Raw genomic sequence first — 27,701 nt, 5'->3', positions numbered from 1 at the left:
GCCTGCGCAGTAGGAGGCGGTGGCAGGGGGAGGTGGAGGCTGTGGAGCGGCAGCGGCAGCAGCGGGTCCCGGGACTGAGGCAGCAGCGGGGGCGGCGGCAGGCGGAAGCTGAGGTGACGAAGGCAGCGGCGGCGGCGGCCGTTTCCCTCACGGTGGCGGAGACCAAGGCGGCGGCGGCGGACGGGGAGCGGCCCGGCCCCGGCCCCCTGCTCGTTGGCTGTGGCAGGGCCGCCGTGGGGCCGGCCCGGCTCCCGCCCCCCGCGGCTCCCCCTCCGGCTCCTCCTCCGGGGAGACGCCGGGGGCCTGGCCCGGCCCGCACTCAGACTGCTGCTGCAGCCGCCGCCGGGGGAGTCGGAGGCGGTGGCGGCGCCATGGGCGGCCTGGCCTCTGGGGGGGATGTGGAGCCGGGACTGCCCGTCGAGGTGCGCGGCTCCAACGGGGCCTTCTACAAGGTGAGACGGCGCGCCGACTGGGGACGCCGGTCCTTAGCCCCCTCCCCCGGCCGGAGCAGGAACGCGTGGGGCGGGATCGAGCTTCTGGAGCTGAGTCCTGGCCCTTAGAATCTTAGACCCTTGCTCCCACCCGCAGCCTTCCCTGAGAGACCTCTTGGAGTCAACCTGTTCCTTTTATTTTTGACTCCTTTACTGCACCTGCTTCTACCCCCATCTCAGGGAGAATGAACTTCAGGCCATTATTGTCCCTGGCTTGGCGCTCCCCGCTCCCCAGGAGAGACCCCTTTACCCAGCTTCTAATTGACTGTTTCCGTTGTCTGATGGAAGACATACCTTAGACCTTAATCACATCTTCCCCACGGTCCAGGCACATGGAGAATTGTCTTTCTTCTGCACGGTCCCCTTGGGAAGGCCCCCTCTGTCCCATATCGGATCCTTTCATCTTCCTCAGAGAGGCCTCTGCCTACTGACTCTGGAACACTCACCCCACTTTCAGCTTATATTCCGGTTCCCAAGCCAAGGAGAAATGGTCAGATCCATTTACGACGTTTGGCATCTTTGACCTCAGGAACCCTGGGTTGGATCAGTCAAGTTGCTTCTCAGCCAGCCATAAGGTGGCATCTTTCGCAAGTCTTTCACCCCACCACACCTTGATCTCAAGGCCCACTGGTCTACCATTCTACTCAGAATGGATTTGAGGTCTCACTTAGACTTCAGATACCTTCAGGTCATTCTTAGAGTTTCTTCGTCTTGAGGCATGTAAGCTTCATAGTCATGATCTCTAAAAGGATCTCTAAAAGGAAGCTCATGGGGTTCCCTTCTGTTTTTCTTAAGATTTCCACTTCTTGAAGACTCTTGGCCAACTATCCCAGTTCGGGAATCTGACAACCTTTTTTGGAAGAAGGGATCATCTTTCAAAGACCCTTCCTTATTTGACCTCCCCCTTTGCCCAGGATTTGGTTCCTTAGAACTCCTTATAATACCACCTTCCTTATCTGCTCTGAATCCATTTTCTAGGACATTTTTTTCCCATTTGGATTAAGCCAGAGAGAACCCTTTCTTGCCTCCCAAGAGTTTTTCTTTGACTGTTGCTATTCTGAACCTCTTTTGGATTTGATGCCTGGAATTGTCCCAGAGACTCTCCTGATTTGTGTCTCATTCTTTGATTTCACCTGGGGGAGCTGTAGAAGAGATACCTTCCCATGGCATTACTTGTTAAGAGTAGATCCCCCTTCCCCCTTTCCTTCTGTTCCCCTCAGGCCTTTCCCCCCCACAGTAGCCCTCTCTAGTTTCTCATGCCCTTGGAAGTGTCTTTCTGTGACTCCTTCCCTAAGTCATATTTTCTGTAACTGTAGAGGGTCTTGTAATTTCCCTTGGGTGGTTTCTGCCTCTACTTCAGTTGCTAAGTTCATTGTAGTCTTTTTTTTTTTTTTTTTTTTTGAGACGGAGTCTGGCTCTGTCACCCAGGCTGGAGTGCAGTGGCGCGATCTGGGCTCACTGCAAGCTCCGCCTCCCAGGTTCACGCCATTCTCCTGTCTCAGCCTCCTGAGTAGCTGTGACGACAGGCACACACCACCATGCCCGGCTAGGTTTTTGTATTTTTAGTAGAGACGAGGTTTCACCGTGTTAGCCAGGATGGTCTTGATCTCCTGACCTTGTGATCCGCCCGCCTCGGCCTCCCAAAGTGCTGGGGTTACAGGCGTGAGCCACCGCGCCATTGTAGTCATTTTTTACTTACTCTTCATACTTACCCATTTTTGCCTTACTTCCCTCATCAGATTTCTTTCTGTGCGGTGACTTTGGGTACCCATGTCTAACTTACTGTCTCAATTCAAGTTTTTGGCTTTTTCTCTTAATATTTCTGTATTCCTGTGTAATCCCCAGGGATCACCTAATTCCCTGTCTAGCTGAAGGAAGCTCCCTGCTGATCTCTTTTGTCATTTTCTGCATACTTGCCTAACTCTTGGGACTTTTTCTTCTAGCCTGCCTCCATAGCATTTCTGTTTTTTTTGGCAAAAGTCTCTAATTCCTTTCTGCTTTTGATAGAGCACATTTGTCTCTCATATCCTTTTCCCCAAACTTGCACTACCTTTGTTGAAATACGCTTCCTAAAGTGGCCCTCCCTGTTTCCCTCGGTATCTTTTCCTTCATCTGGGTCCTTACCACCCCAAAATTCTGAGTTCCAAGAGAAGAGATTCTTAAATTGAGTCCAAGATCAAGATATGATGTTTGCTTTGTTCTAGGAAGCACAGGAGCCCTGCACAGCTGGGAAAGATTGGTATCCAGTTCAAATGAACTGTATGAGATGGCTGGGAAGGGACACGTTTTCTGTTCCACATAATAAGTGTCCAGCAGAAAGTCTCTCTGAATCTTTTCCCTTTCTCCTGTGCGCTGTGGGCAATGATAGACTTGAGTACATGGGGACCAGGATACTCTGATTCAGAGAGTAGAGTCTGGGGTTGAGCTGAAAGCCAGGTAATGTGGTAATGTGGATCTGGGCAGGTTAGCATTTTCTGCCCCGTTCCTGAGTTAAAAACCACAAATCCCTAAATTCAGGCTAATCTTCCACTCTCAGTACCCTATAGATACTTATCCGTTTTGACCTTGCTGCTGATTTAATATTCATGACTCAGCAAACTTGGGATGGGTCAGGGAGTATTTACACTGCTTCTGGAAATGTACATTGGGAAGGTCCCTTTCTCCTCTCTCAGAATTGGGCCCTGTTGTCAGTTTTCTTTTCTTTCTCTTCTTTTTTTTTTTTTTAAATTTGAGGCAGGGTCTCCTTTTGTCATCCAGGCTGGAGTACTGTGGCATGATGTCATCTCACTGCAGCCTCCGCCTCCCGGGTTCAAGCGATTCTCCTGCCTCAGCCTCCAGAGTAGCTGGGATTACAGGTGTGCAACACCATGCCTGGCTAATTTTTATATTTTCAGTAGGGACGGGGTTTTGCCATGTTGGTCAGGCTGATTTCTGACTCCTGACCTCAAGTGATTAGCCCGCCTTGGCCTCCCAAGTGCTGGGATTACAGGTGTGAACCACCATGCCCTCCCATCAGTTAGTTTTCTTAAAGGATAAAATGTTAGATCTGGGATCTAAGTTATTTTGTAGCTATCCCAACATTAAGTTTGTCAGACTTACTCTTTTTTTCTGTTTTTTTTTCATGTTAGACTGGCATCTGTAACAAGGTTTGAGGGAGGCACACATCACACGTGAGCTTGAAACCTCAGTCATCATGCTTAAGACGTACTCAATGATCTAATGTATTTTATTCTTTAAGTTGTACTCTCCCAAATGAAGTATTCACCTTCCAGGGCGCAATCATCCTACTCCGAACCTCACCTGGATATCCTAATCCCCATTCCTTTCTTAATCAACGTGGCATCCTCAGCTTCAGTACTTGGTTTTTACTCAGACTGTTCCTGCTCTTCTCCTAGAACCCCCTCCTTTGCTTTGGGAGTCTAGAACTAGACAACAGTCAAAGTGGGGACCCATTTTATATCTTCTAATTTGAGGAAACCAAAGTACCTAGGAACCTGGGGCTCGCTCTTGCTCTGCTGGCTTGGTGCCAGGCTCCAGAAGCCAAAGCCAGGTGATGCTATGGCCACTGAATCAAGTCATCCTCTGGATCTAGGTGGCTCCCTAACACATTCCACCCACCTGTTTTTGCCTTCCCCTGCTTATTTTCACAATGAGCATAGACTGAGCAGAACTTGGGGCTCGCTTTCCACCACTGATACCCTTGGAGAAAAAAACTGGTATGGGATGAATGGGTGGAATTTAGGAGCAGAGACAGGATTGGAATATGAAGTTGGGGACAGAGCTAGTTTTGGAGACTTAATTGAAGGAAAGAGGCTCTGGAAGTATAAGGTTGAGTGAGATTTGGTTGAACTGCCGAGTGATGTGAGAGATTACTCCATTCTGAGCTTTGCATTTCTGCCTTGGAAGTCATGGTAGCTGGAAAAACTAGGGTAATATTGCTACTCACCCTGGTGCCAAGCCTAACATGGTGGAGGATAATTGGATTACACCATAGGCATAGCCTTTGTGAATATATCTAGGAGTAGAAATCTCTTCACAAAAGCAGTAGGTTAGTGATTGTCATCTGTCTCTTTTCCACTTCTTTCTGTCAGTGTAACTCCTACCTTGATAAACTACTTCTAAGACTTGGAGTAGACATTTTGGGTAAAGAATTGGATAAAGTCAGCTGAAGAGGCTGGTCGGAATAATTCTAGAAATCCAGATGACCCTACAGCCTCTGCCTCTTGGCTTCAAGTGATACTCACCTCAGCCACCCTGAATAGCTGAGGTTACAGCCATGTGCCACCATGCCTGGCTAATTTGTATTTGTGTGTGTGTGTGTGTGTGTGTGTGTATGTATATATAGTTTTTTGTTTTTTTTTTTTTTTTTTTTTTTTAGCGATGGGGTTTTGCCATATTGGCCAGACTGGTCTCGAACGCCTGACCTCAGCTGATCTGCCGACCTCAGCTGATCTGCCGGCCTCAGCCTCCCAGTGTTGGGATTACAGGGAAAAGAAGAGGGAATGGTTAAAATATTAGTGGTTGTGGGAGGAGGGAGGACACCTGAGCAGGAGCTAAGGGAAGAACCCAAAAGGGAAGAGGGACCCAGGCAAGTAGAAGTAAAAGTGCCTCAGAAGACTTGAATGCAGAACAGTAGGAGTTGGCATTAAACCTGAATGAATATGTTCATAACTCAGGTTCTTTTTTTGAAAAAGGAAAAAAATCTGAATGAAGAGTAGAAAAAACATTTCTGGAGAAGAGAATGTCAGAGAAAGAGAAAGCATGGGTAAAAAAGAGGCCAGGAAATACCAGTAGTAATTAAAGCCTTGGGCAGTAGTAAGGCTCTAAGAAAGAACATTCAGTCAAGAATGGTCTTGACTGACTGCAGCCTCTGTAGCAAGACATATCCCTAAAGACGAGAAAGGTGGCTTGTATGAAGAGCGAAATGCAGGCTTAGATTTTCCCATCGTAAGGAAATAGCAATCTGGTAAGTGTTTATGATTAATTAGTTCTGTGAGGTGGGAGCTGTGCATTTGCCAAGGGCATTTTCGGTGTTTTCTAAGCTTAGCCTTTGTCCCTTGCAGCAAAGCTCATGAATAGTTCTTGTGTATTAGCCTTTTGAACCTCTACTTCTTTTATTTTTTTATTATTTTTATTTTTTTTTTGAGTCAGGGTCTTGCTCTGTTGCCCAAGCTGTGGACTGCAGTGGTGTGATCACAGCTCACTACAGCCTCGACCTCCCTGGCTCAAGTGATCCTCCCACCTCAGCCTCCTGAATAGCTGGGACTACAGGCACAAGCCATCATACCCTGCTAATTTTTAAATTTTTTGCAGAGATGGGGTCTCCCTGTGTTGTCCAGGCTAATTTTTTAAAAAAACATATTTATTGAGGTGAAATTGACATACAACAAGGTAGACATAAAGTGTGCCATTTGTTAAGTTTTGACATATATATAACTGAAACCATCACTGCAATCAAAAGAATGAACATTTCTGTCACTCCCAAAAGTCCTCCATCAACTACCAATCTTCTTTCTGTCATTATACATTAAATTGCCCTTCCTGATTTTTGACAGAAATAAAAAGGCAGTTCAATTCAGCTGAGAAAGGATAGTCTTTTCTTCTTTTCTTTCTTTTTTTTTTTTTTAAAGGCAGAGTTTTGCTCTGTTGTCTAGGCTGCAGTGCGATGGCATGATCTTGACTGACTTCAGCCTCTGCCTCCTGGGTTCAAGTGATTTTCATGCCTCAGCCACCCTGAATAGCTGAGGTTACAGCCATGTGCCACCACGCCTGGCTAATTTATTTATTATTATTATTATTATTAGTAGTAGTAGTAGTAGTAGTAGTAGTAGTAGCAGTAGTAGTAGTAGTAGTAGCAGCAGCTATGGGGTTTTGCCATATTGGCCAGACTGATCTCAAACTCCTGGCCTCAGCTGATCTGCCAGCCTTGGCCTCCCAGTGTTGGGATTACAGGCATGAGCTACCACTCCCGGCCAGAAAGAACTGTTTGTCTTTTCAACAAGCAGTGCTGGAACAAGATATCTGTAGGTAAAAAATGGGCTGGGCACAGTGGTCACGCCTGTAATCCCAACATTCTTGGAGGCTAAGGCGGGTGTGTTGCTTGAGTCCAGGAGTTTAAGACCAGCCTGGGCAACACAGCGAAACCCCGTCTCTATTAAAAAATTTTTTTTTAAATTTAAAAATATGTTTTAGGCTCAAGCCTGTAATCCCAGCACTTTGGGAGGCCAAGACGGGCGGATCACGAGGTCAGGAGATCGAGACCATCCTGGCTAACATGGTGAAACCCCGTCTCTACTAAAAAGTACAAAAAACTAGCCAGGCAAGGTGGCGGACGCCTGTAGTCCCAGCTATTTGGGAGGCGGAGGCAGGAGAGTGGTGTAAACCCGGGAGGCGGAACTTGCAGTGAGCTGAGATCCGGCCACTGCCCTCCAGCCTGGGCGACACAGCGAGACTCCGTCTCAAAAAATAAATAAATAAAAATAAATAAATAAAAATATGTTTTAAAAAAAGAGGCCAGGCACAATGGTTCATACCTGTAATCCCAGCACTTTGGGAGGCTGAGGCGGGTGGATCAGGTCGGGAGTTTGAGACCAGTCTGACCAACATGGAGAAACCCTGTCTCTACTAAAAATACAAAATTAGCCGAACATGGTGGCACATGCCTGTAATCCCAGCTACTTGGGAGGCTGAGGCAGAATTGCTTGAACCTGGGAGGCGGAGGTTGCGGTGAGCCAAAATTGCACCATTGCACTCCAGCCTGGGCAACAAGAGCAAAACTCTGTCTCAAAAAAAATAAATAAAAATTAAAAAATTTTAAAAACATTGATCAATACCTCACTTTATATGTAGAACTTAATTCAAAATGGATTATAGGGCTGGGCACAGTGGCTCACATCTGTAATCCCAGCTTTGGGAGGCCGAGGCGGGTGGATCAACTGAGGTCAGGAGTTCGAGACGAGCCTGGCCAACATGGTAAAACCCCATATCTACTAAAAATATGAAAAATTAGCCTGGTATGGTGGTGGTTGCCTGTAACCTTAGCTACTCGAGAGGCTGAGGCAGGAGAATTGCTTGAACCCAGCGGGTGGATGTTGCAGTGGGCCAAGAGATTGTGCCATTGCACTCCAGCCTGGGTGACAGAGTGAGACTCTGTCTAAAAATAAAGGAGTATAGATGTAAATGTAAAACAAAAACCTAAAAGTTTAAGAAGACATAAGGGAAAACCTTTGTGGCCTTGGATTAGGCAAAGATTTCTTCTTTTTTCTTTTTTTTGAGATGGAGTTTTGCTCTTGTCGCCCAGCCTGGAGTGCAATAGCACGATCTTGGCTCACTGCAACCTCTGACTCTCAGGTTCAGGTGATTCTCTTTCCTCAGCCTCCCAAGTAGCTGGGATTACAGGCATGCACTACCATGCCTGGCTAAGTTTTGTATTTTTAGTAGAGATGGGGTTTCACCATGTTGGCCAGGCTGGTCTCGAACTCCTGACCTCAGATGATCGGCCTGCCTTGTCTCCCAAAGTGCTGAGATTACAGGTGTGAGCCACTGTGCCTGGCCTGGGCAAAGATTTCTTAGATATGAAACCAAAAGCACAGTTGATAAAATAATAAATTCATAAGCTAGACCTTTTTCAAAATTAGAAATCCCTAATTGTATGTGACAAATAGGGGGAAGGTAGAAGAATTGGGAGCGCAGGGGTGAACTCATGGCTTTGGCCTCCTTAGTGAGGACATAGACCACAGGAGATGGATCAGCTGTTCAGTCGTCCCTGTTCCTCTTGTCATAATATCAAGTTTGGAGTCTTCCATAAATTTTGTTATCCTTTATAAATTTTCAGTGTCATTCTAGATTCAATTCTAGTATTAAAAAACTGATGTATTTTAAGTCTTAATTTTTCCTTCTGTAAATTGTGTTCATCACAATTTTGAACTTGTCTAGTGTTCTGATTATTGTCTTAGGACCCATGCATCAGGGCAGCGAGTCTGCTCAGATCTCTTGCTGTATTGCGGAGGTAGGCCCTTCTCTCTCTTGACAGATCCTCATGTCCTCTAGGTGTTCCAGGACAGCCTCACACTGTCTCATGGGATATTCTTAGCCTTGCTGAATGTTGTTGGTATTTTAATTGAACTCTGGCAGGCTGCTCAGCACAACAGGAGGCAGACAGATAGGGAGGCCCCTGTGGGAGCCTGAGTAGATCACCGGTTTCCAGGCTGTTCTGATGCAGGTGGTACATACACCTCTCCATGACAATATAATTTCCTTTCTCTGTCTGACTGCCCATATTCTTTCCCCAGTGCAGCCTTTCAGGCTCTCTCATTACACCACTTGTGTCTCTATCTAAAACTCCAGTTTAAGGGTTTGTGGTGTCTCTATTCCCTTGGTGGCTAAGGTGGAAGTAAAAGGTCATTTTATATTTTTTACTTTTTTCTAAAATCCATTCTAGGGCTTTGTGAAGGATGTCCATGAAGACTCTGTCACCATCTTCTTTGAAAACAAGTAAGACCTTGGGAATAGAGAATCCAGCATACTAGGTCCTAGAAGGAGAGTGGAGAAGAGGGGGCGGCTGAGTCCTATGAGGCATGTAATAGGTGGGGAGAGCTGAGGGTTTGGGTGGGGAACTTACATGGATCCCAGGAGAGGAAAGGGCTGAGAATTTGGTGAGGGCGGGGGCGTTTGGCCCAGTATTTAGAGTCTAGAAAGAGATGGATGGCACCACTATGGAGCAGGACCTGGGGGTTAGCCTCTGATTATCCAGATAGGTGGGAATCGCCCAGCCGAGGCAATAACCCTTTTGTAAAGAAATGGGCAACCATATCAGTCAGAGTAGCTTTTTCATATTCTTGTTTCTCTTACAGCTGGCAGAGTGAGAGACAAATTCCTTTTGGAGATGTCCGACTGCCACCTCCAGCTGACTATAATAAGGAGATCACAGAAGGGGATGAAGTGGAGGTAAGGGCTGTGGAGTACACCCTTTCTAAATGTCACGTTTTCCCAGGATTCTAGGCTTTTCTCTGGTTGGTTCATATTCCTTCCTCCCCAACTAAACCATATCCAGCCACTAAGTCATTTCCATAGGCTACATGCCTGTGGAAATGTAAAATGCAACAGTTCCCCTTTCATCACTGTTATGATCAGCCAAACTCTGAGGGACATCCCCAGTTTCAGGGGATTTGCCTTCCATCTGTGGTAACAGCATCTAAAATCCAGGTAATGCTGATTTTTGAGACAGAGTCTGCGGCTCTGTCGCCCAGGCCTAGTGCAGTGGGATCTCAGCTCACTGCAAAAGCTCCGCACTCCGGGTTACCATTCTCCTGCCTCAATACCTCGGTAGCTGGGACTGAGTGCCATACACCTTGCCGGCTAGTTTTTTGTGTACTTTTAGTAGAGCGAGGGGTTTCACCGTGTATGGGATAGTCTCGATCCTCTGGCCTCATGGTCGCCCTGTCTGTTTTCCAAAGTGCTGGGATTACAGGCTTGAGCCACCCTTCCGGCTTTTTTTTTTTTTTTTTCAGATGGAGTCTCGCTCTGTTGCCCAGGCTGGAGTGCAGTGGTGCAATCTTGGCTTACTACAACCTCCACCTCTCGGTTTCCGGCAGTTCTTCCCTCAGCCCCAAGTGGCTGGGATTACAGGCACTTGCCATCATGCCTGGCTAATTTTTTGTATTTTGCGGCAGAGTTTACCATGAAGCCAGGCTAGTCTTTTTTTTTTTTTTTTTTTTTTTTTGAGGCCGAGGTCTCAGCTCTTCACCAGGCTGGAGTGCAGTGGCGGATCTCAGCTCACTGCAAGCTCCGCCTCCCAATTTCGCCATTCTCCTGCCTCAGCCTCGAGTAGCTGGGACTGCAGGCCCGCCACCTCGCCCGGCTAGTTTTTGTATTTTTAGTAGGGACGGGGTTTCCTGCATGTTAGCCAGGATGGTCTCGATCTCTGACCTTGTGATCCGCCCGTCTCGGCCTCTAAAAGTGCTGGGATTACAGGCGAGCCACTTTTGACCATGGCCAGGCTAGTCTTGAACTTCCTGACCTCAGGTTATCCACCCACCTCGGCCTCCCAAAGTGCTGGGATTACATTGAAGAGCCACCATGTCCTGCCGTCCTCTGATTTTTAGTTAGTTGCTTCCTCTAGTTTCCTGTATCCTTGTTTTAAGATGCATCCCAGGCTGGATGCAGTGGCTCACACCTGAAATCCCAGCACTTTCGGAGGCCAAGAGGGGGCAGATCACCTGAGGTCAGGAGTTCAAGACCAGCCTGGCCAATATGGTGAAACCCCATCTCTACTAAAAATACAAGAAACTAGCTGGGCGTGGTGGCGGGTGCCTGTAATCCCAGCTACTTGTGAGGCTGACGCAGGAGAATTGCTTAAACCTGGGAAGTGGAGGTTGCAGTGAACTGAGATTGCGCCATTGCACTCCAGCCTGAGCACCAAGAGCGAAACTTCGTCTCAAAAAAAAAAAAAGAAAGAAAAAGATGAATCCCAAATATCTTTTTTTTTTCTTTTTGAGACGAAGTCTTACTCTGTTGCTCAAGCTGTAGTGCAGTGGCGTGATTACGGCTCACTGCAACCTCCACCTCCCAGGTTCAAGTGATTCTCCTGCCTCAGCCTCCCGAGTAGCTGGGATTACAGGCTCACGCCACCAGGCTGGCTAATTTTTGTATTTTTGTTTTTTGTTTTTTTTTTTTGAGATGGAGTCTCGCTTTGTCACCCAGGCTGGAGTGCAGTGGCGCGATCTCGGCTCACTGCAAGCTCCGCCTCCTGGGTTCACACCATTCTCCCGTTTCAGCCTCCCGAGTAGCTGGGACTACAGGCGCCCTCCACCACACGCAGCTAATTTTTTTTTTTTTTTTTTTTTTTTTTTGAGACGGAGTCTCACTGTGTCTCCCAGGCTAGAGTGCAGTGGCGCGATCTCGGCTCACTGCAAGCTCCGCCCCCCGGGTTCACGCCATTCTCCCGCCTCAGCCTCCCAAGTAGCTGGGACTAAAGGCGCCCGCTACCGCGCCCGGCTAGTTTGTTGTATTTTTAGTAGAGACGGGGTTTCACCATGTTAGCCAGGATAGTCTCGATCTCCTGACCTTGTGATCCACCCGCCTCGGCCTCCCAAAGTGCTGGGATTACAGGCTTGAGCCACCGCGCCCGGCCTTTTTTTTTTTTTTTGTATTTTTAGTAGAGACAGGGTTTCACCATGTTAGCCAGGATGGTCTCGATCTCCTGACCTTGTGATCCACCTGCTTCAGCCTCCCAAAGTGCTGGGATTACAGGCGTGAGCCACCACGCCTGGCCAATTTTTGTGTTTTTAGTAGAGATGGGGTTTCACTCTGTTGGCCAGGCTAGTCTTGAACTCCTGACCTTGTGATCTGCCTGCGTTGGCCTCCCAAAGTGCTGGGATTACAGGCGTGAACCACCACTCCCGGCCATCCCAAATATCTTGTTGGGTTGTTTTTTTTTTGAGACAAGTTTTTATTCTGTTGCCCGTGCTGAAGTGCAGTGGTGCAATCATAGCTCACTGCTCACTGCTCAGGCTCAACCTCCCAGGCTCAAGTGATCCTCCCACCTCGGCCTCCTGAGTAGTTAGGACTGCAGGCGTGCACCACCACAACTGCCTCTTTTTTGTTTTCTTTTTGAGACAGTGTCTTGCTCTATCACCTAGGCTGGAGTGCAGTGCTACGATCTCAGCTCACTGCAACCTCTGCCTCCCAGGTTCAAGCGATTCTCCTGCCTCAGCCTCCTGAGTAGCTGGAAGTACAGGCATGTGCCACCACACCTGGCTAATTTTTGTATTTTTAGTAGAGGTGGGGTTCTACTGTGTTGGCCAGGCTGGTCTTGAATTCCTGACCTCAGGTGATAAGCCCACCTCAGCCAAAGTGCTGGGATTATGGGCGTAAGCCACTATGCTTGGCCTCTTGTTTTTTTGTTTTTCTTTTTTTGGTGGAGATGGGGTCTCACTATGTCGCCGTTGCCCAGACCATTCTTGAGAAGTCCTGTGCTCAAGAGATCCTCCTACCTTGGCCTCCCAAAGTGCTGGGATTATAGGCGTGAGCCACTGTGCCCAGTAGCCCCAAGTATCTTAATGGTTATTCTATTGTTTACGTTGCCTAAGCTGGTCTTGAACTCCTGGGCATAAGCATTCCTTTTGCCTCAGCCTCCCAAAGCACTGAGATTACAGGTGTGAGCCCCACCATGCCTGGCCTCCTCATCCCTTTCTTGATACTTTTGGGTGGTCTTCAATATCTCTTTGATTCTCTACTTTTCTTTAGGTTTATTCTCGAGCCAATGAACAGGAACCTTGTGGCTGGTGGCTGGCCCGGGTGCGGATGATGAAGGGAGATGTGAGTGACTGGGAATGCCTTTGGAGAACTACTGAAACAAATATTTTATTCTTAGAAAGTTGCTCAGGTCATCCACAACTTCTCCTTTTTTACCATATGCCAGTTCTATGTTATTGAATATGCTGCCTGTGATGCCACCTACAATGAAATTGTTACCCTGGAGCGACTTCGGCCAGTTAATCCCAATCCCCTTGCAACCAAAGGCAGCTTCTTCAAGGTTACCATGGCTGTGCCCGAGGATCTGAGAGAAGCGTGAGTGTTAAGGATGGTGGGAATGAGGGCCCTCTTTACAGCCCTAATCTCTGGCTTTATTTCTTCCAGGCATCACTCCCACTTTGCAGTTTTCTCTGTTGTTCCCCTGGCCCTCTAGAGCCCTTCTTGCTAAGAAGACACTCTGTTTATTTTCCCATCCTTGTTCTTTAACTGTGGTCCCTCTTATTTTCTTATGCACTCAGCCCTGCTCCTCTGATTTTTTTTTTTTTTTAATAGAGACAGGGTCTCACTATGTTGCCCATGCTAATCTTGAACTCCTGACCTCAAGTGATCATCTTGCCCTAGCCTCCCAGAGTGCTAGGATTACAGGTGCAAACCACCATGCCTGGCCTCCCCAGAGCTCTTCACTGTACTCTCTGTATTCTGCCCTCTGAGTACTTTTTTCCTCTGCAGCTGCTCCAATGAAAACGTCCATAAAGAGTTCAAGAAAGCGCTGGGAGCCAACTGCATCTTTCTCAACATCACAAACAGTGAACTCTTCATTCTGGTGAGTTTATTCTGCCTGAATTTCACATAAGCCCTTTGAACATTTTTTCTTTTTCCCCTTTTAACCCCTTTGCAGAAAGGAAAGGGCTTAAATGTGCTTATATTTATTTGTCAGAGAGGACTGTGTTGCTCCTGACTCCTACAGGCCCAGGTAGTCCACCTTTTTTTTTCTTTTTTTTGAGACGGAGTCTCATTCTTGTTGCCCAGGCTGGAGAACAATGGCACAATCTCGGCTCACTGCAACCTCCACCTCCAGGGTTCAAGCAATTCTCCTGCCTCAGTCTCCCGAGTAGCTGGGATTACAGGTGTGCGTCACCACGCCTGGCTAATTTTTTTTTTTTTTTTTTTGAGGTGGAATCTCACTCTGTCGCCCAGGCTGGAGTGCAAAGGTGTGATCTTGGCTCACTGCAACCTCCGCCCTCCAAGTTGAAGCGATTCTCCTGCCTCAGCCTCCTGAGTAGCTAGGATTACAGGCACCTGCCACCTCGTCCGGCTAATTTTTTTTTTTGTATTTTTAGTAGAGACAGGGTTTCACCATCTTGGCCAGGCTGGTCTTGAACTCCTGATCTTGTGATCCACCCGTCTCGGCCTCCCAAGTTCTTGGATTACAGGCATAAGCTACCGCACCCAACATGCCCAGCTAATTTTTGTATTTTTAGTAGAAACAAGGTTTCACCATATTGGTCAGGCTGGTCTTGAACTCCTGACCTCATGATCCGCCCACCTCAGCCTCTCAAAGTGCTAGGATTACAGGCATGAGCTACCATGCGCGGCCTCTGACCTTTTTTTTTAAACGCGATAATCACGTTGCCATCTGGGTTGGAGACCCTCTCTTGATACTTGGACTTTCAGAAATAGAGTATGTAGCTCTCACCTTATGCTTGCTCTTTGCTTTCTCTCTAAACCATTGTCCTTCAGTACCCGGATAGTCAGCCTTTGTGGGACTGACAGTGAGTCTCCTCCTTCCTAGCGTCATTTCTTTTTTTTTTTTGGAGATGGAGTATTGCTCTGTCACCAGGCTAGAATGCAGTGGCACAGTCTCGACTCACTGCAACCTCCGACTCCTGGGTTCAAGCGATTCTACTGCCTCAGCCTCTGGAGTAGCTGGAATTATAGGCGTGCACCACCACGCCTGGCTAATTTTTGTATTTTTAGTAGATACAGGGTCTCACCCTCTTGGCCAGTCTGGTCTCGAACTCCTGACCTCGTGATCTTCCTGCCTCGGCCTCCCAAAGTGCTGGGATTACAGGCATCAGCCACTGCGCCCAGCCTGCTAGCTTCATTTCTCAACCCTTTTCCCGGGATTTAGGCATCCTGATTTCTAGTCCCTGGCTCTCCCTCAGTGTTTATTCCAAGCCAGTTTTAATGACTTTCCCACCGGTTTCCTCACAGTCAACCACAGAAGCCCCTGTGAAGCGAGCATCTCTGCTGGGTGATATGCATTTCCGAAGCCTGCGCACCAAACTGCTACTTATGTCCCGAAATGAAGAAGCTACCAAGCACCTAGAGGTAACTTTTAGCTCCTTTTCCTCCTGCTGAAGATACTGTCTTCCTCCCTTCCTACCCTGTCCTCCATCCATGCTCTTGTATTTACAGAACAAAGACTAAGGCTTTTTCTGGGCAATTAAACCTGGTTCAGCTATTATTTTATCTCAGACTCCTCCAGATGACAGAGCTCTATCATGGTATAGTACAATTATTTTCAGATTTCTTTTAACCAATTTTTTTTTTATTTTTTCGAGACAGAGTCTCGCTCTGTCACCTAGGCTGGAGTGCAGTGACATGATCTCGGCTCACTGCAACCCCCATCTCCTGTGTTTAAGCAATTCTCATGCCTCAGCCTTCTGAGTAGCTGGGATTGCAGGCATGCGCCACCACACCCGGCTAAGTTTTGTATGATTAGTGGAGATGGGATTTTGCCATGTTGCCCAAGCTGGTCTCGAACTCCTGACCTCATGTGATCCACCCATCTCGGCCTCCCAAAGTGCTGGAATTACAGGCGTGAGCCACCACACCTAGCTGATGGCACCCTTTTTGATGAAGTTAAATGTTACTTGGAACCACAATGCATAAAATAATCAGTCAGAGCAGCTCTGTCTAAAAGTGGAAAGTGGACATGGCTCTTACCTCCACCAACACCCCCAAATCACCTGTGGAAACCAAACGACTTTGCAGGATATATTTGAGAACCATTTGGACACTGGGCATACCACTGGACTTGGAATGCTAAGTCTTGTCAAATAATTGTCTTTTGGCAAATAATTTCATTACGCTGAGATTTTTTTTTTTTTTTTTTTTTTTTTTTTTTTTGAGACGGAGTCTTGCGCTGTGTCACCCAGGTTGGAGTGCAGTGGCGCGATCTCGGCTCACTGCAAGCTCCGCCTCCCAGGTTCAGGCCATTCTCCTGCCTCAGCCTCCGAGTAGCTGGGACTACAGGCGCCCGCCACCACGCCCGGCTAGTTTTTCGTATTTTTAGTAGAGACGGGGTTTCACCATGTTAGCCAGGATGGTCTCGATCTCCTGACCTCGTGATCCGCCCGCCTCGGCCTCCCAAAGTGCTGGGATTACAGGCTTGAGCCACCGCGCCCGGCCTTTTTTTTTTTTTTTTTGTTTGAGACGGAGTCTCGCTCTGTCGCCCAGGCTGGAGTGCAGTGGCCGGATCTCAGCTCACTGCAAGCTCTGCCTCCTGGGTTCACGCCATTCTCCCGCCTCAGCCTCCCGAGTAGCTGGGACCACAGGCACCCACCACCTCGCCCGGCTAATTTTTTGTATTTTTTAGTAGAGACGGGGTTTCACCATGTTAGCCAGCATGGTCTCGATCTCCTGACCTCGTGATCCGCCCATCTCGGCCTCCCAAAGTGCTGGGATTACAGGCTTGAGCCACCGCGCCCGGCCTACGCTGAGATTTATCTTCATCTGTGCCAGTGAGGTCGGTAGGCTAGAGTGTTTCTTTTTTTAAATTTTATATTTAAAATATTTTTTCTATTTGTTCGTTCTCACAACTTAATAGGTAAACTAGAACATTTCTTTTATTCTTTTTTGTTTTTTTTTTTCAAGAGGGAGTTTCTCTCTTGTTGCCCAGGCTGGAGTGCAATGGCACAACTTCGGCTCACTGCAACCTCCACCTCCTGGGTTCAGGCCATTCTGCTGCCTCAGCCTCCGGAGTAGCTGAGGTTACAGGCATGTACCACCACGCCTGGCTAATTTTTGTGTTTTTTAGTGGAGACAGGATTTCACCATGTTGACCAGGCTGGTCTCGAACTCCTGACCTCAGATGATCTGCCTAACTCGGTCTCCCAAAGTGCTGGCATTGCAGGCATGAGCCACTGCGCCCAGCCTCGTTTTTTCTTTTCTTTTTTGAGACAGGGTCTCACTCCCATTGCCCAAGTTGGAGTAACATGGCTCACTGCAGCCTTGACTCCCCAGGTTCTGGTGTTTCTCCTACCTCACCCTCCTCAGTAGCTGGAATTACTTGCGTGTGCCACCATGCTCAACTAATTTTCTTTTTTTTTTTTTGGATGGAGTCTTGCTCTGTTGCACAGGCTGGAATGGAGTGGTGCAGTCTTGGCTCACTGCAACCTCCACCTCCCAGATTCTAGCAATTCTCCTGCCTCAGCCTCCCAAGTAGCTGGGATTACTGGCGCCTACCACCACACCCAGCTAATATTTTTATTTTTAGTAGAGATGAGGTTTCACCACGTTGGCCAGGCTGGTCTTGAACTCCTGACCTCAGGTGATCCACCTGCCTCGGCCTCCCAAAGTGCTGGGATTACAGGCGTGGGCCACAGTACCCAGCCTAATTTTTTTTTTTTGAAACATAGTCTTGCTGTGTCGCTCAGGCTGGAGTGCAGTGGCATGATCTCGGCTCACTGCAACCTCTGCCTCCTGGGTTCAAGCAATTCTCCCTCCTCAGTCGCCTGAGTAGCTGGGATTATAGGAGCCCATCACCATGTCCAGCTAGTTTTCGTATTTTTAGTAGAGTTGGGGTTTCACTATGTTGGCTAGGCTCGAACTCCTGACCTCAAGTGATCTACCACCCTCCCAAAGTGCTGGGATTACATGCGTGAGCCACTGTGCCTGGCCAATTTTTTGTATTTTTAATAGAGATGTGGTTTTGCCATATTGCCCAGGCTGGTCTTGAACGTATTTTTGTGTTTTTTTTTTTTTTTTGAGACAGGGTCTCGCTCTGTTGCCCAGGCTGGAGTGCAGTGGCGTGATCTCGGCTCACTGCAAGCTCCATCTCCTGGGTTCATGCCGTTCTGCTGCCTCAGCTCCCCGAGTAGCTGGGACTACAGGCGGCCGCCACCACGCCTGGCTAATTTTTTTGTATGTTTTTTTAGTAGAGACGGGGTTTCACCATGTTAGCCAGGATGGTCTCGATCTCCTGACTTCGTGATCCACCTGCCTTGGCCTCCCAGAGTGTTGGGATTACAGGCGTGAGACACCATGCTGGGCTGAATGGTTTTTTTTTTTTTGAGATGGAGTCTCACTTTGTCACCCAGGCTGTAGTGCAATGGCCTGGTCTCAGCTCACTGCAACGTCCGCCTTCCGGGTTCAAGCGATTCTCCTGCCTCAGCCTCCCAAGTAGCTGGGACTACAGGTGTGTGCCACCACACCCAGCTAATTTTTGTATTTTTAGTAGTGACGGGGTTTCACTATGTTGGCTAGGCCGGTCTCAAACCCCTGACTTCATGATCCATCTGCCTTGGCCTCCCAAAGTGCTGGGATTACAGACATGAGCCACTGTGCCCGGCCCTGGTCTTGAACTTCTAGACTCAAGAGATCCACCTGCCTGTACCTCCCAAAGTGCTAGGATTACCAGTGTGAGCCACCACACCCAGCCTATACTAGAATATTTCTTTTTTAGGGTGGGCGCGGTGGCTCACGCCTGTAATCCCAGCACTTCAGTACTTTGGGGGGGCTGACGCAGGCAGATCACCTGAGGTTGGGAGTCGAGACCAGGCTGGTCAACATGGTGAAACCCCATCTTTACTAAAAAGACAAAATTCAGGTGGGCGTGGTGGCACACGGCTGTAATTTCAGCTACTCGTGAGACTGAGGCAGGAGAATTGCTTGAATCTGGGAAGTAGAGGTTGCAGTGAGCCAAGATTGCGCCACTGCACTCCAGCCTGGGTGATGAGTAAAACTCTGTCTCAAAAAAAAAAAAAAGATATGGCTGGGCACGGTGGCCCACGCCTCTAATCGCGACACTTTGGGAGGCTGAGGAGGGTGGATCACCTGAGGTTGGGAGTTCAAGACCAGCCTGGCCAACATGGTGAAACCCCATCTCTACTAAAAATACAAAAATTAGCCTAACAAAAATTAGTCGGGCGTGGTGGCGGCCGCCTGTAGTCCCAGCTACTCGGGGAGCTGAGGCAGCAGAGCGGCATGAACCCAGGAGGTGGAACTTGCAGTGAGCCGAGATTACTCTTGGGCAACAAGAGTAAACTGCATCTCAGAAAAAAAAAAGGGTATTTCTTTTTTTGTTGTTTTTTTGTTTGTTTGTTTGTTTTTTGAGATAGCGTCTCTGTCGCCCAGGCTGGAGTGCAGTGGCACTATCTTGGCTTACTGCAACCTCCAACTCCCAGATTGAAGCAATTCTCCTGCCTCATCCTCCCGAGTAGCTGGGATTACAGGTGTGTGCCATCACACCTGGCTAATTTTTGTCTTTTTTAGTAGAGATGGGGTTTCACCGTGTTGGCCAGGCTGATCTCGAACTATGGACCTCAAGTGATCCGCTGGCCTCAACCTCCCAAAGTGTTGGGATTACAGGTGTGAGCCACCACGCCTAGCCTGACTAGAGTATTTCTATGAGATCTTTTTGAATTCTGACATCCTGTAATTGTCAGATTCCCTTTCCTTGGTAGTATAACATTCTAAGTGAATAGGGTGTGTGTATTTGAATACCCATTTCCATTTATCAAGTGAATTGATCTTTTTGGGAGGCTTTTTTCTGTGGCTGTGCAATTGCTGGGTCATGATAATCTTTGACTTCTTCAGGGATCCTGCTCAGGGCACTGGCAGGAAAAATTTACTATTACCTTCAGATAATACAAACTTTATTTTTTGTTTTTGTTTTTTGTTTTGAGATGGAATCTCAGTCTGTTGTCCAGGCTGGAGTGTATGTAGTGGCAGGATCTCAACTCACTGCAGTCTCCACCCGCCAGGATCAAGTGATCCTCTCACGTCAGCCTTTGGGTGGGTGGGATTAGAAGTGCACGCCACCATACTTGGCTAATTCTTTGTTTCTTTTTTTTTTTTTTTTGAGACAGAGTTTCCCTCTGTCACCCAGGCTGGAGTGCAATGGTGCAATCTCTGCTCCCTGCAACCTCTGCCTCCTAGGTTCAAGCGATTCTTGTGCCTCAGCCTCCTGAGTAGCTCAGATAACAGGCACATGCGCCCCCACATGTGGCTAATTTTTGTCTCTTTAGTAGAGACGGTGTTTCACCATGTTGCCTAGGCTGGTTTTGAACTCCTGACCACAGGTGATCCACCTGCCTTGGCCTCCCAAAGTATTGGAATTACAGGCATAAGCCACTATACACAACCCTAATTTTAGTATTTTTAGTAGAGACAGAGTTTCACCATGTTGGCTAGGCTGGTGACGAACCCCTGGCCTTAAGGGATCCACTTGTCTTGGCCTCCCAAAGTGCTGGGATTATAGGCATGAGCCATCACACTGGCCTATTTTATTTTATTTTTTAATTTTTTGAGATGGAGTCTTGCTCTGTTGTCCAGGCAGGAGTACAGTAGTGCGATCTCAGCTCACTGTAACCTGTGTAGTTAGCACAGAGTGAGCAAAGGGAGACTGATACAAAATTTTGTCAGACAGCAAGTAGATCATGTAAGACATGTACGGTAGGCTGAGGGGGATTTTATTGTGTGTATACTGAGAAGCCATTGAGTTCACAGTGCCTTCTGTTTTGTCTTTTTTTTGGAGATGGAGTCTCGCACTGTCGCCCAGGGTGGAGTGCAGTGGTGCGATCTCCGCTCACTACAAGCTCCGCCTCCCGGGTTCAACTGATTCTCCTGTCTCAGCCTCCCAAGAAGCTGGGACTACAGGCACCGGCCACCTCGCCCGCCTGATTTTTTTTTTTTTAGTAGAGACGGGGTTTCATTGTGTTAGCCAGGATGGTCTCGATCTCCTGACTTCGTGATCCACCTGCCTTGGCCTCCCGAAGTGCTGGGATTACAGGCGTGAGCCACCGTGCCCGGCCAAAAGTGCCTTGTTTTAAACTCCTGTTTCAATGATAGATTGAAAGGGGGGCAAGAACAGAAGCAGGAACAGAACACAGCAGTCCAGGTGAGAAACTTGAACTGGAGTGCTAAAGGAAGAGAGAGAGAGTAGTTTTACGTAGGATACATTTTACAAGTAAAACCAGTAAGACTGACAGGCTCTGTGATACTGAGAGATACATATTTGGTCTCCTGACCAGGCTCCTGGCTTTCCACTTGTAAAATCCTTGGAATCTCCAGTGATGTGTGTTTTGTATGCTGATGAGTTGATTCATGGCTAGCCCCTCTAGGTGGCTTCATGATTAGAGGGTTGGAACTTTCAGCCTCACCCCCACCAGCTTCCTGGGAGGGGAGAGGGGCTGAAGGTTAAGGCAGTCACTGATGGTCAGTGATTTAATCAGTCATGCCTAGTAGTGAAGCCTCTAAAAACCTGAAAGCGGCCGGGCGCGGTGGCTCAGGCCTGTAATCCCAGCACTTTGGAAGGCCGAGGTGGGCGAATCATGAAGTCCAGAGTTCAAGACCAGCCTGGCCAGCATGGTGAAACCCTTTCTCCACTAAAAATACCAAAAAAAGGGAGGCAGAAGTTGCAATGAGCAGAGATCATGCCACTGTACTCCAGCCTGGGTGACAGACCCCATCTCAATAAAAAGACAAAAAAAAAAAAAAAAGAAAACCCAGCTGTTCTGCAGGCTTATCTAGAAGACTCTTATAAGTCATTGTAGATCACTTCCCCTCCCTTCCTAGTGTAGTGATTTTGAACACTCAACTTAGTTTCTTTTCCCAACTTTCTCTTCTTGCCTGGTGTAAATCCTTGCTACAATTCAGTCCTATCCAACTTGGAAGTGGGAAGTAGTGCATTGCAGTCAAGGAATGTTTCCTTTCAGGTATTATTTCTATTTGGCGCTTACAACATGGGATTCACTCTTCTAAAACCTTTCTGTCTTCCTGCCCCTGAACCCAAGGGTTCCTCTAAAGACTGATTGAGAAATGATGTGAAAGCCTGGTGTTCTATAGGCACATTTTCTGTTTTTCTTAACCCCTCACTTTTTTTTTTTTTTTTTTTTTGAGACGGAGTCTTGCTCTGTCACCAGGCTGGAGTGCAGTGGCATGATCTTGGCTCATTATAACCTCTGACTCCCTGGTTCGAGCGATTCTCCTGCCTCAGCCTCCCAAGTAGCTGGGATTATAGGCGCACCCCACCAAGCCCAGCTAATTTTTGTATTTTTAATAGAGACGGGGTTTCACCATGCAATCTCCTGACCTCGTGATCTGCCCGCCTCAGCCTTCCGAAGTGCTGGGATTATAGGCGTGAGCCACCGTGCACAGCCTACCCCTCACTTTTTACTTAAGTTGTTGGGTTTTATATGGGGATGAGTTGATATTCGTTTGGTTAAGGTAAGAGTTCCTTACACTTGCATGTACCTTGTGAGAAGTACTTTCACACCAGCCTTGTCTAATCCTCTTGCTAGTCTTGAGAATAAGATAAGTTGGATATAATCACTTAGCAGATGACACAAGAGGCAGTGTGTGTTTTAAGATCACACAGATAGATACTGTTAGGGATAGATACTCTTAGGGCCAAATCCAGAACTTCGGTGGGTCTCAGTCCAAACTCTACCCTCTTTACCTTTCCTTCCCCACAAACCATTGGTATTTGGAAGGTAGGGGTGGAATTAAAAGTTCTTGACCTTGGCCAGGCATGGTAGCTCACACGGGTAATCCCAGCACTTTGGGAGGCTGAGGTGGGTGGATCACCTGAGGTCAGGAGTTTGAGACCAGCCTGGCCAACATGGTGAAACCCCATCTCTACTAAAAATACAAAAATTAGCCAGGAGTGGTGGTGGACACCTGTAGTCGCAGCTACTCGGGAGGCTGAGGCATGAGAATCACTTGAACTCGAGACGTGGAGATCGCGCCACTGCACTCCAGCCTGGGCGACAGAGTGAAACTCCGTCTCAAAGGAAAAACAAAAAGTTCCTGACCTTTCCACACAGGTCCTGGTGGTCAGCAGACTCCAGAGTGGTTCTAGCTTTCTGTTAATATCACATAGTTTTCCTTATTGAAGTTATGCTAAGGGTCATGTGCCTGGGACTGTGTTCTGAGATTCTACCACCATGATTCCTACAGTGACTTTTCCTTTCAGACAAGCAAGCAGTTGGCAGCAGCCTTCCAAGAGGAGTTCACAGTGCGAGAGGACCTGATGGGACTGGCAATTGGGACTCATGGTGCCAACATCCAGCAGGCCCGAAAAGTACCTGGGGTGACTGCCATTGAGCTGGGTGAAGAGACCTGCACTTTCCGCATCTATGGGGAGGTCAGCAAAGGATGTCTTTCTTCTGGGTCTCTTAGGGGATAGAGGGAAGAGAGGCCGAAGTAGAAAATAAGCCTCAGGCTGGGCACAGTGGCTCACACCTATAATTTCAGCACCTTGGGAGGCTGAAGTGGGAGGATCACTTGAGCCTAGGAGTTTGAGACCAGCCTGTGCAATATAGTGAGACCCAATCTCTACAAAAATTTAAAAATTAGCTGGAAGTGGTGGTGCGTACCTATAGTCCCAGGTATTTGGGAGGCTGAAGTGGGAAGATGGAGGGGAGGATCGCTTGAGCCTGGGAGTTTGAGACCAACCTGGGCAACATAGAGAGACCCTGTCTTTACCCCCAAAGAAAACCAAAAAACGTTAACTGAGCATGGTGGCATGCATCTGTGGCCCCAGCTACTTGGCTACTTGGGAGGCTGAGGCAGGAGGATCACTTGAGCCTAGAAAGTCGAGGCTGCAATACACCATGATGGTGCCACTGAACCAACCTGGGCAATATAGTCAATAGAGTGAGACCAAAAAATAACAAAAATAGACCAGATCTGTGTCGCCCAAGCTTGTCTTTAACTCCTGGCCTCAAGCAGTCCTCCCTTAGCCTCCCAAACTGTTGAGATTACAGGTGTGAGCCACTGTGGCTGGCCAAGGTCCTCTGTTTTTTTTGTTTGTTTGTTTGTTTTAAGTTATTTATTTGTTTAATTTATTTCTTTATGAGACGGAGTCTAACTCACTCTGTTGCCCGGGCTGGAGTGTAGTGGCATAATCTCAGCTTATTGCAATGTCCACCTCCTGGGTTCAAGAAATTCTTCTGCCTCAGCCTCCTGAGTAGCTGGGATGACAGACGTGAGCCACCATGCTTGGCTGATTTTTTGTATTTTTAGTAGAGATAGCGTTTCACCATGTCACCCAGGCTAGTCTTGAACTCCTGACCTCAAGTTATCCGCCTGCCTCAGCCTCCTAAAGTGCTGGGATTACAGGCACGAGCCACCTCACCCAGCTGGTCTTCTGTTTTAGTAACAACTCCCCGCTGTTCTTCCTTTAGACTCCCGAGGCTTGCCGACAGGCCCGAAGCTACCTTGAGTTTTCTGAGGACTCAGTGCAAGTGCCCAGGAACCTGGTTGGTGAGTTGGTGGCGTGTATATACAGTTAGAGGTCAGAATCAAGATTCTCTACAGTGATTCTGAGCTTGTATCTAGGATTGGCACCTCCCTGTGGACTCTCAGTTTCACAAGGACAGAGAAACAGTCTGTAATGGGAGTGATAAAAATGAAAGAATAAATTTCTAGGGATTGTAACATTTTGTCCTGTAAAAACACATCAGAAAACTAGAAGCGGGAGAATGAAGTAAATGGAATCCATATAAAGAAAATGAGGCTGGAAGACGGTTTATCAGCTTTATTCTTATTTCCTTAAAAAAAAAAAAAAAAAAAGGCTTAATTCCTCCTTTACTTATTCCAGGCAAAGTGATTGGAAAGAACGGGAAAGTGATCCAGGAGATTGTGGATAAATCTGGTGTGGTGAGGGTTCGAGTGGAAGGGGATAATGACAAGAAGAACCCCAGAGAGGAGGTATGGGTATGGGGCAAGTGGGCATAGAGATTGGTTTCCAGAAGTAAATGGGATTGTCCTCTTAGGGCTGGGATTGTCCTTTGAGAGGGTGGAGTACGGAAACTTGTTTAACCCTAGTAGATTTAGAGCCCAGAATGATCCCACTGGGCAGGTTCCCCTAGGACACTGGGCGGGGTTAATCCTTCCATTTCATTTTCCTTTCTGATCCATCGTCTCTGCTCTCTGCTCTCCAGGGAATGGTTCCCTTCATTTTTGTTGGCACCCGAGAGAACATCAGCAATGCCCAGGCTTTGCTGGAGTATCACCTTTCCTACCTGCAGGTACCCAGGCTGGGAGAGGACAGAGCTGGGTGTGGAAAGGGTTTGAACTAAGACTGCTGTGGGGGTCAACTCAGGAATTTTGGTGCTCTGTTTGTCTCTCCATGTAGAACAGAAAACATTTGTGGAAATTTGGGGCTATAGGGTTGGGTCCCAGAATTTTCCTTGTTTAGCCAGTGTCTTCCTTCTCCTTGCATTCCTAAGAGATTAGATATAGAGGGACAGTCAGGGTGGAGAAGCATGAAGAAAGGCACTGATCTTATTTCTCCTTTCGCTTCTTCTTCCGTCTTTTACCCAACCAGGAGGTAGAACAGCTTCGCTTGGAGAGGTTGCAAATTGATGAGCAGCTTCGGCAGATTGGGCTGGGCTTTCGCCCTCCTGGGAGTGGGCGGGGCAGCGGTGGCAGCGACAAGGCTGGATATAGCACCGATGAGAGCTCCTCCTCCTCCCTCCATGCGACTCGAACCTATGGGGGCAGCTATGGGGGCCGTGGCCGTGGCCGGAGGACAGGCGGTCCTGCCTATGGTGAGACAGCTTGGGAACAGGAGGCAGGGAGTGGCAGGGCTTGTGGGTAGAGGCAGAGGTCTGGATGGAAGTTTGGGGAAATCTGGGATGGAGATGATAAAGAAGTGATTGATTGGCTGGGGGACTTGTGAGTGAGAGGGAGAATTCTTCCAGTTTGGGGGATGTGATGGATCCTGAGGTAGGACGAATGGCCGTGAATAAATCCCACTGTGTTCTTCAGGCCCCAGCTCAGATGTGTCTACAGCTTCAGAGACTGAGTCAGAGAAGAGAGAGGAACCCAACCGAGCTGGGCCTGGCGACAGGGATCCCCCAACCCGAGGGGAAGAAAGCCGGAGGCGGCCGATTGGGGGCCGGGGTAGGGGACCCCCACCTGCCCCCCGGCCCACTTCGAGATATAATTCTTCATCTATTAGCTCAGGTACCAGACAGCTGGGTTCATGAATATGGGCCAAAACAAAAGATGATGGGCACCTGAATGCCACCTTCTCCTCTTCTTCCTCTGACCAGTGCTGAAGGATCCAGACAGTAATCCCTACAGCCTATTGGACACATCTGAACCAGAGCCCCCGGTTGATTCAGAACCTGGGGAACCCCCCCCCAGCAAGTGCCAGGCGCCGCCGCTCCCGCCGCCGCCGCACTGATGAAGACAGGACCGTCATGGATGGAGGCCTGGAATCAGATGGGCCCAACATGACAGAGAATGGCCTGGGTGAGGGTGTGCCTGGAGTCTGGAAAGTTAGACATGGGTAGGAATCGAGGGTGAGAGGTTAGATGTGTGACTCTGGTTTTTTCCTGCCCTACAGAAGATGAATCAAGACCTCAACGTCGTAATCGCAGCCGCCGCCGCCGTAACCGTGGTAATCGGACGGATGGTTCTATCAGTGGAGACCGCCAGCCAGGTCAGCCAACTCTGGACACCAGAATCCTTCCTCAGAGCTGAGAGAATGGGATGCTTCCTACCCTGTGAAAATCAGGGGTTCGGGTTCAGTGGGTGTCTTGGGCTGGCTACCAGAATTCCATCTGAAAGTCTTAATCTCCTGCCTTCCCCAGTGACTGTGGCTGACTATATCTCACGAGCAGAGTCTCAGAGCCGCCAGCGGCCACCCCTGGAACGCACTAAACCCTCAGAGGACTCTCTTTCAGGACAGAAGGTAGGCAGGCAAGATGTGATTTACCCATCCCTTTTTTGTTGTTACTCTGGGGCAGAGGGCACAACAAATTTCACAAATAAATCTCTTACTGAATTGCAGAGGCAGCTGTGTCTGATGGAGTTTAGACTAGTGTAAACTTTGAATAGGATAGAGAGGAAAGTGTGGTTCACATTTTGTGGATCCCAAGTAAGAGAGACTGGATCATGAGGGAACCAACCTCTGGATCACCAAATGCCAGGAGGGCTTGGATGGTAGAAATGTCTCCCACCTGAATTTCTACTCACCGCTTCTTGCTTGTCTGTTTTCTTTCCCACTTTCCCCTCAGGGTGACTCTGTCAGCAAGCTTCCTAAGGGCCCCTCGGAGAATGGGGAGCTCTCCGCCCCCTTGGAGTTGGGTAGTATGGTGAATGGGGTTTCATAAAACCTCCAGCCTGCACCCCTCCCTTCTCCATCTCGCTTGCTGCCCAACACCATGGCCCTCACAGGCCCAACTGACCTGCGCTGGAGCTGCTCTTATCTAGGGGGGAGGGGGGTGGCACAGCAGCTTGGGTACCCCCCAACCTCCAGGAGCTAGTGGAGGGGTGTGTAACAGGGTCATACCCCCTCCCTCTTGTCCACCCTACCCCCAGGGTAAGGGGAGCCTCTCTCCTTCCCCATCAGACTGGATGTGCCTTTATCCTCTAATGCCCCAATCTCTCTCTGAACACCCCCATTCTCCACCTGTTGGTGGGGGGGTGCTCCTTGACCCACCCAGATTTGACCGTTCAGGGGGCCTCCCCTGCTATCCCTCCTCCCATCCTGTACCCCCCATTTCTGGGGCCTCATCACTGTGGAAGACGGGGATAGTAAGAGATAAGTGGGTGGGAGGCACGGGGAAGGTTTTGGAGTAGAACCAGGGGTGTGTATGAAGGGGGGTGACAAGGTCCCCCGGGGGAGGGGACCAACCTTGTCTGGTGGATGAGAAGGCGTATTTATTTTTCACTGTACAGTATTTAAAAAGAGAATAAAAAAATCCAAATGGC

The 27,701-nt window shown here is 48.4% G+C and overlaps 1 protein-coding gene and 1 pseudogene across 1 annotated transcript; one reads left to right on the top strand and one right to left on the bottom strand.

The window, feature by feature from the left end:
• On the top strand, positions 1 to 27,701 carry FXR2 (FMR1 autosomal homolog 2). Its single transcript, XM_003912259.3, is given in 18 exon segments — positions 1 to 452; positions 8,932 to 8,984; positions 9,344 to 9,437; positions 12,738 to 12,809; positions 12,913 to 13,061; positions 13,476 to 13,569; positions 14,961 to 15,077; positions 22,948 to 23,118; positions 24,161 to 24,239; positions 24,577 to 24,686; positions 24,920 to 25,006; positions 25,306 to 25,528; positions 25,749 to 25,946; positions 26,036 to 26,118; positions 26,120 to 26,237; positions 26,332 to 26,427; positions 26,579 to 26,679; positions 27,005 to 27,701. Coding segments are annotated over 18 exon segments (2,022 nt in total). The 5' UTR covers positions 1 to 371; the 3' UTR covers positions 27,101 to 27,701.
• LOC116271172 lies at positions 3,614 to 3,707 on the bottom strand (annotated as a pseudogene).

This window comes from Papio anubis, chromosome 17 (genome assembly GCF_008728515.1).
Source record: "Papio anubis isolate 15944 chromosome 17, Panubis1.0, whole genome shotgun sequence".
NCBI lineage: Eukaryota > Metazoa > Chordata > Mammalia > Primates > Cercopithecidae > Papio > Papio anubis.
This window is presented reverse-complemented; position numbering and strand designations above follow the sequence as displayed.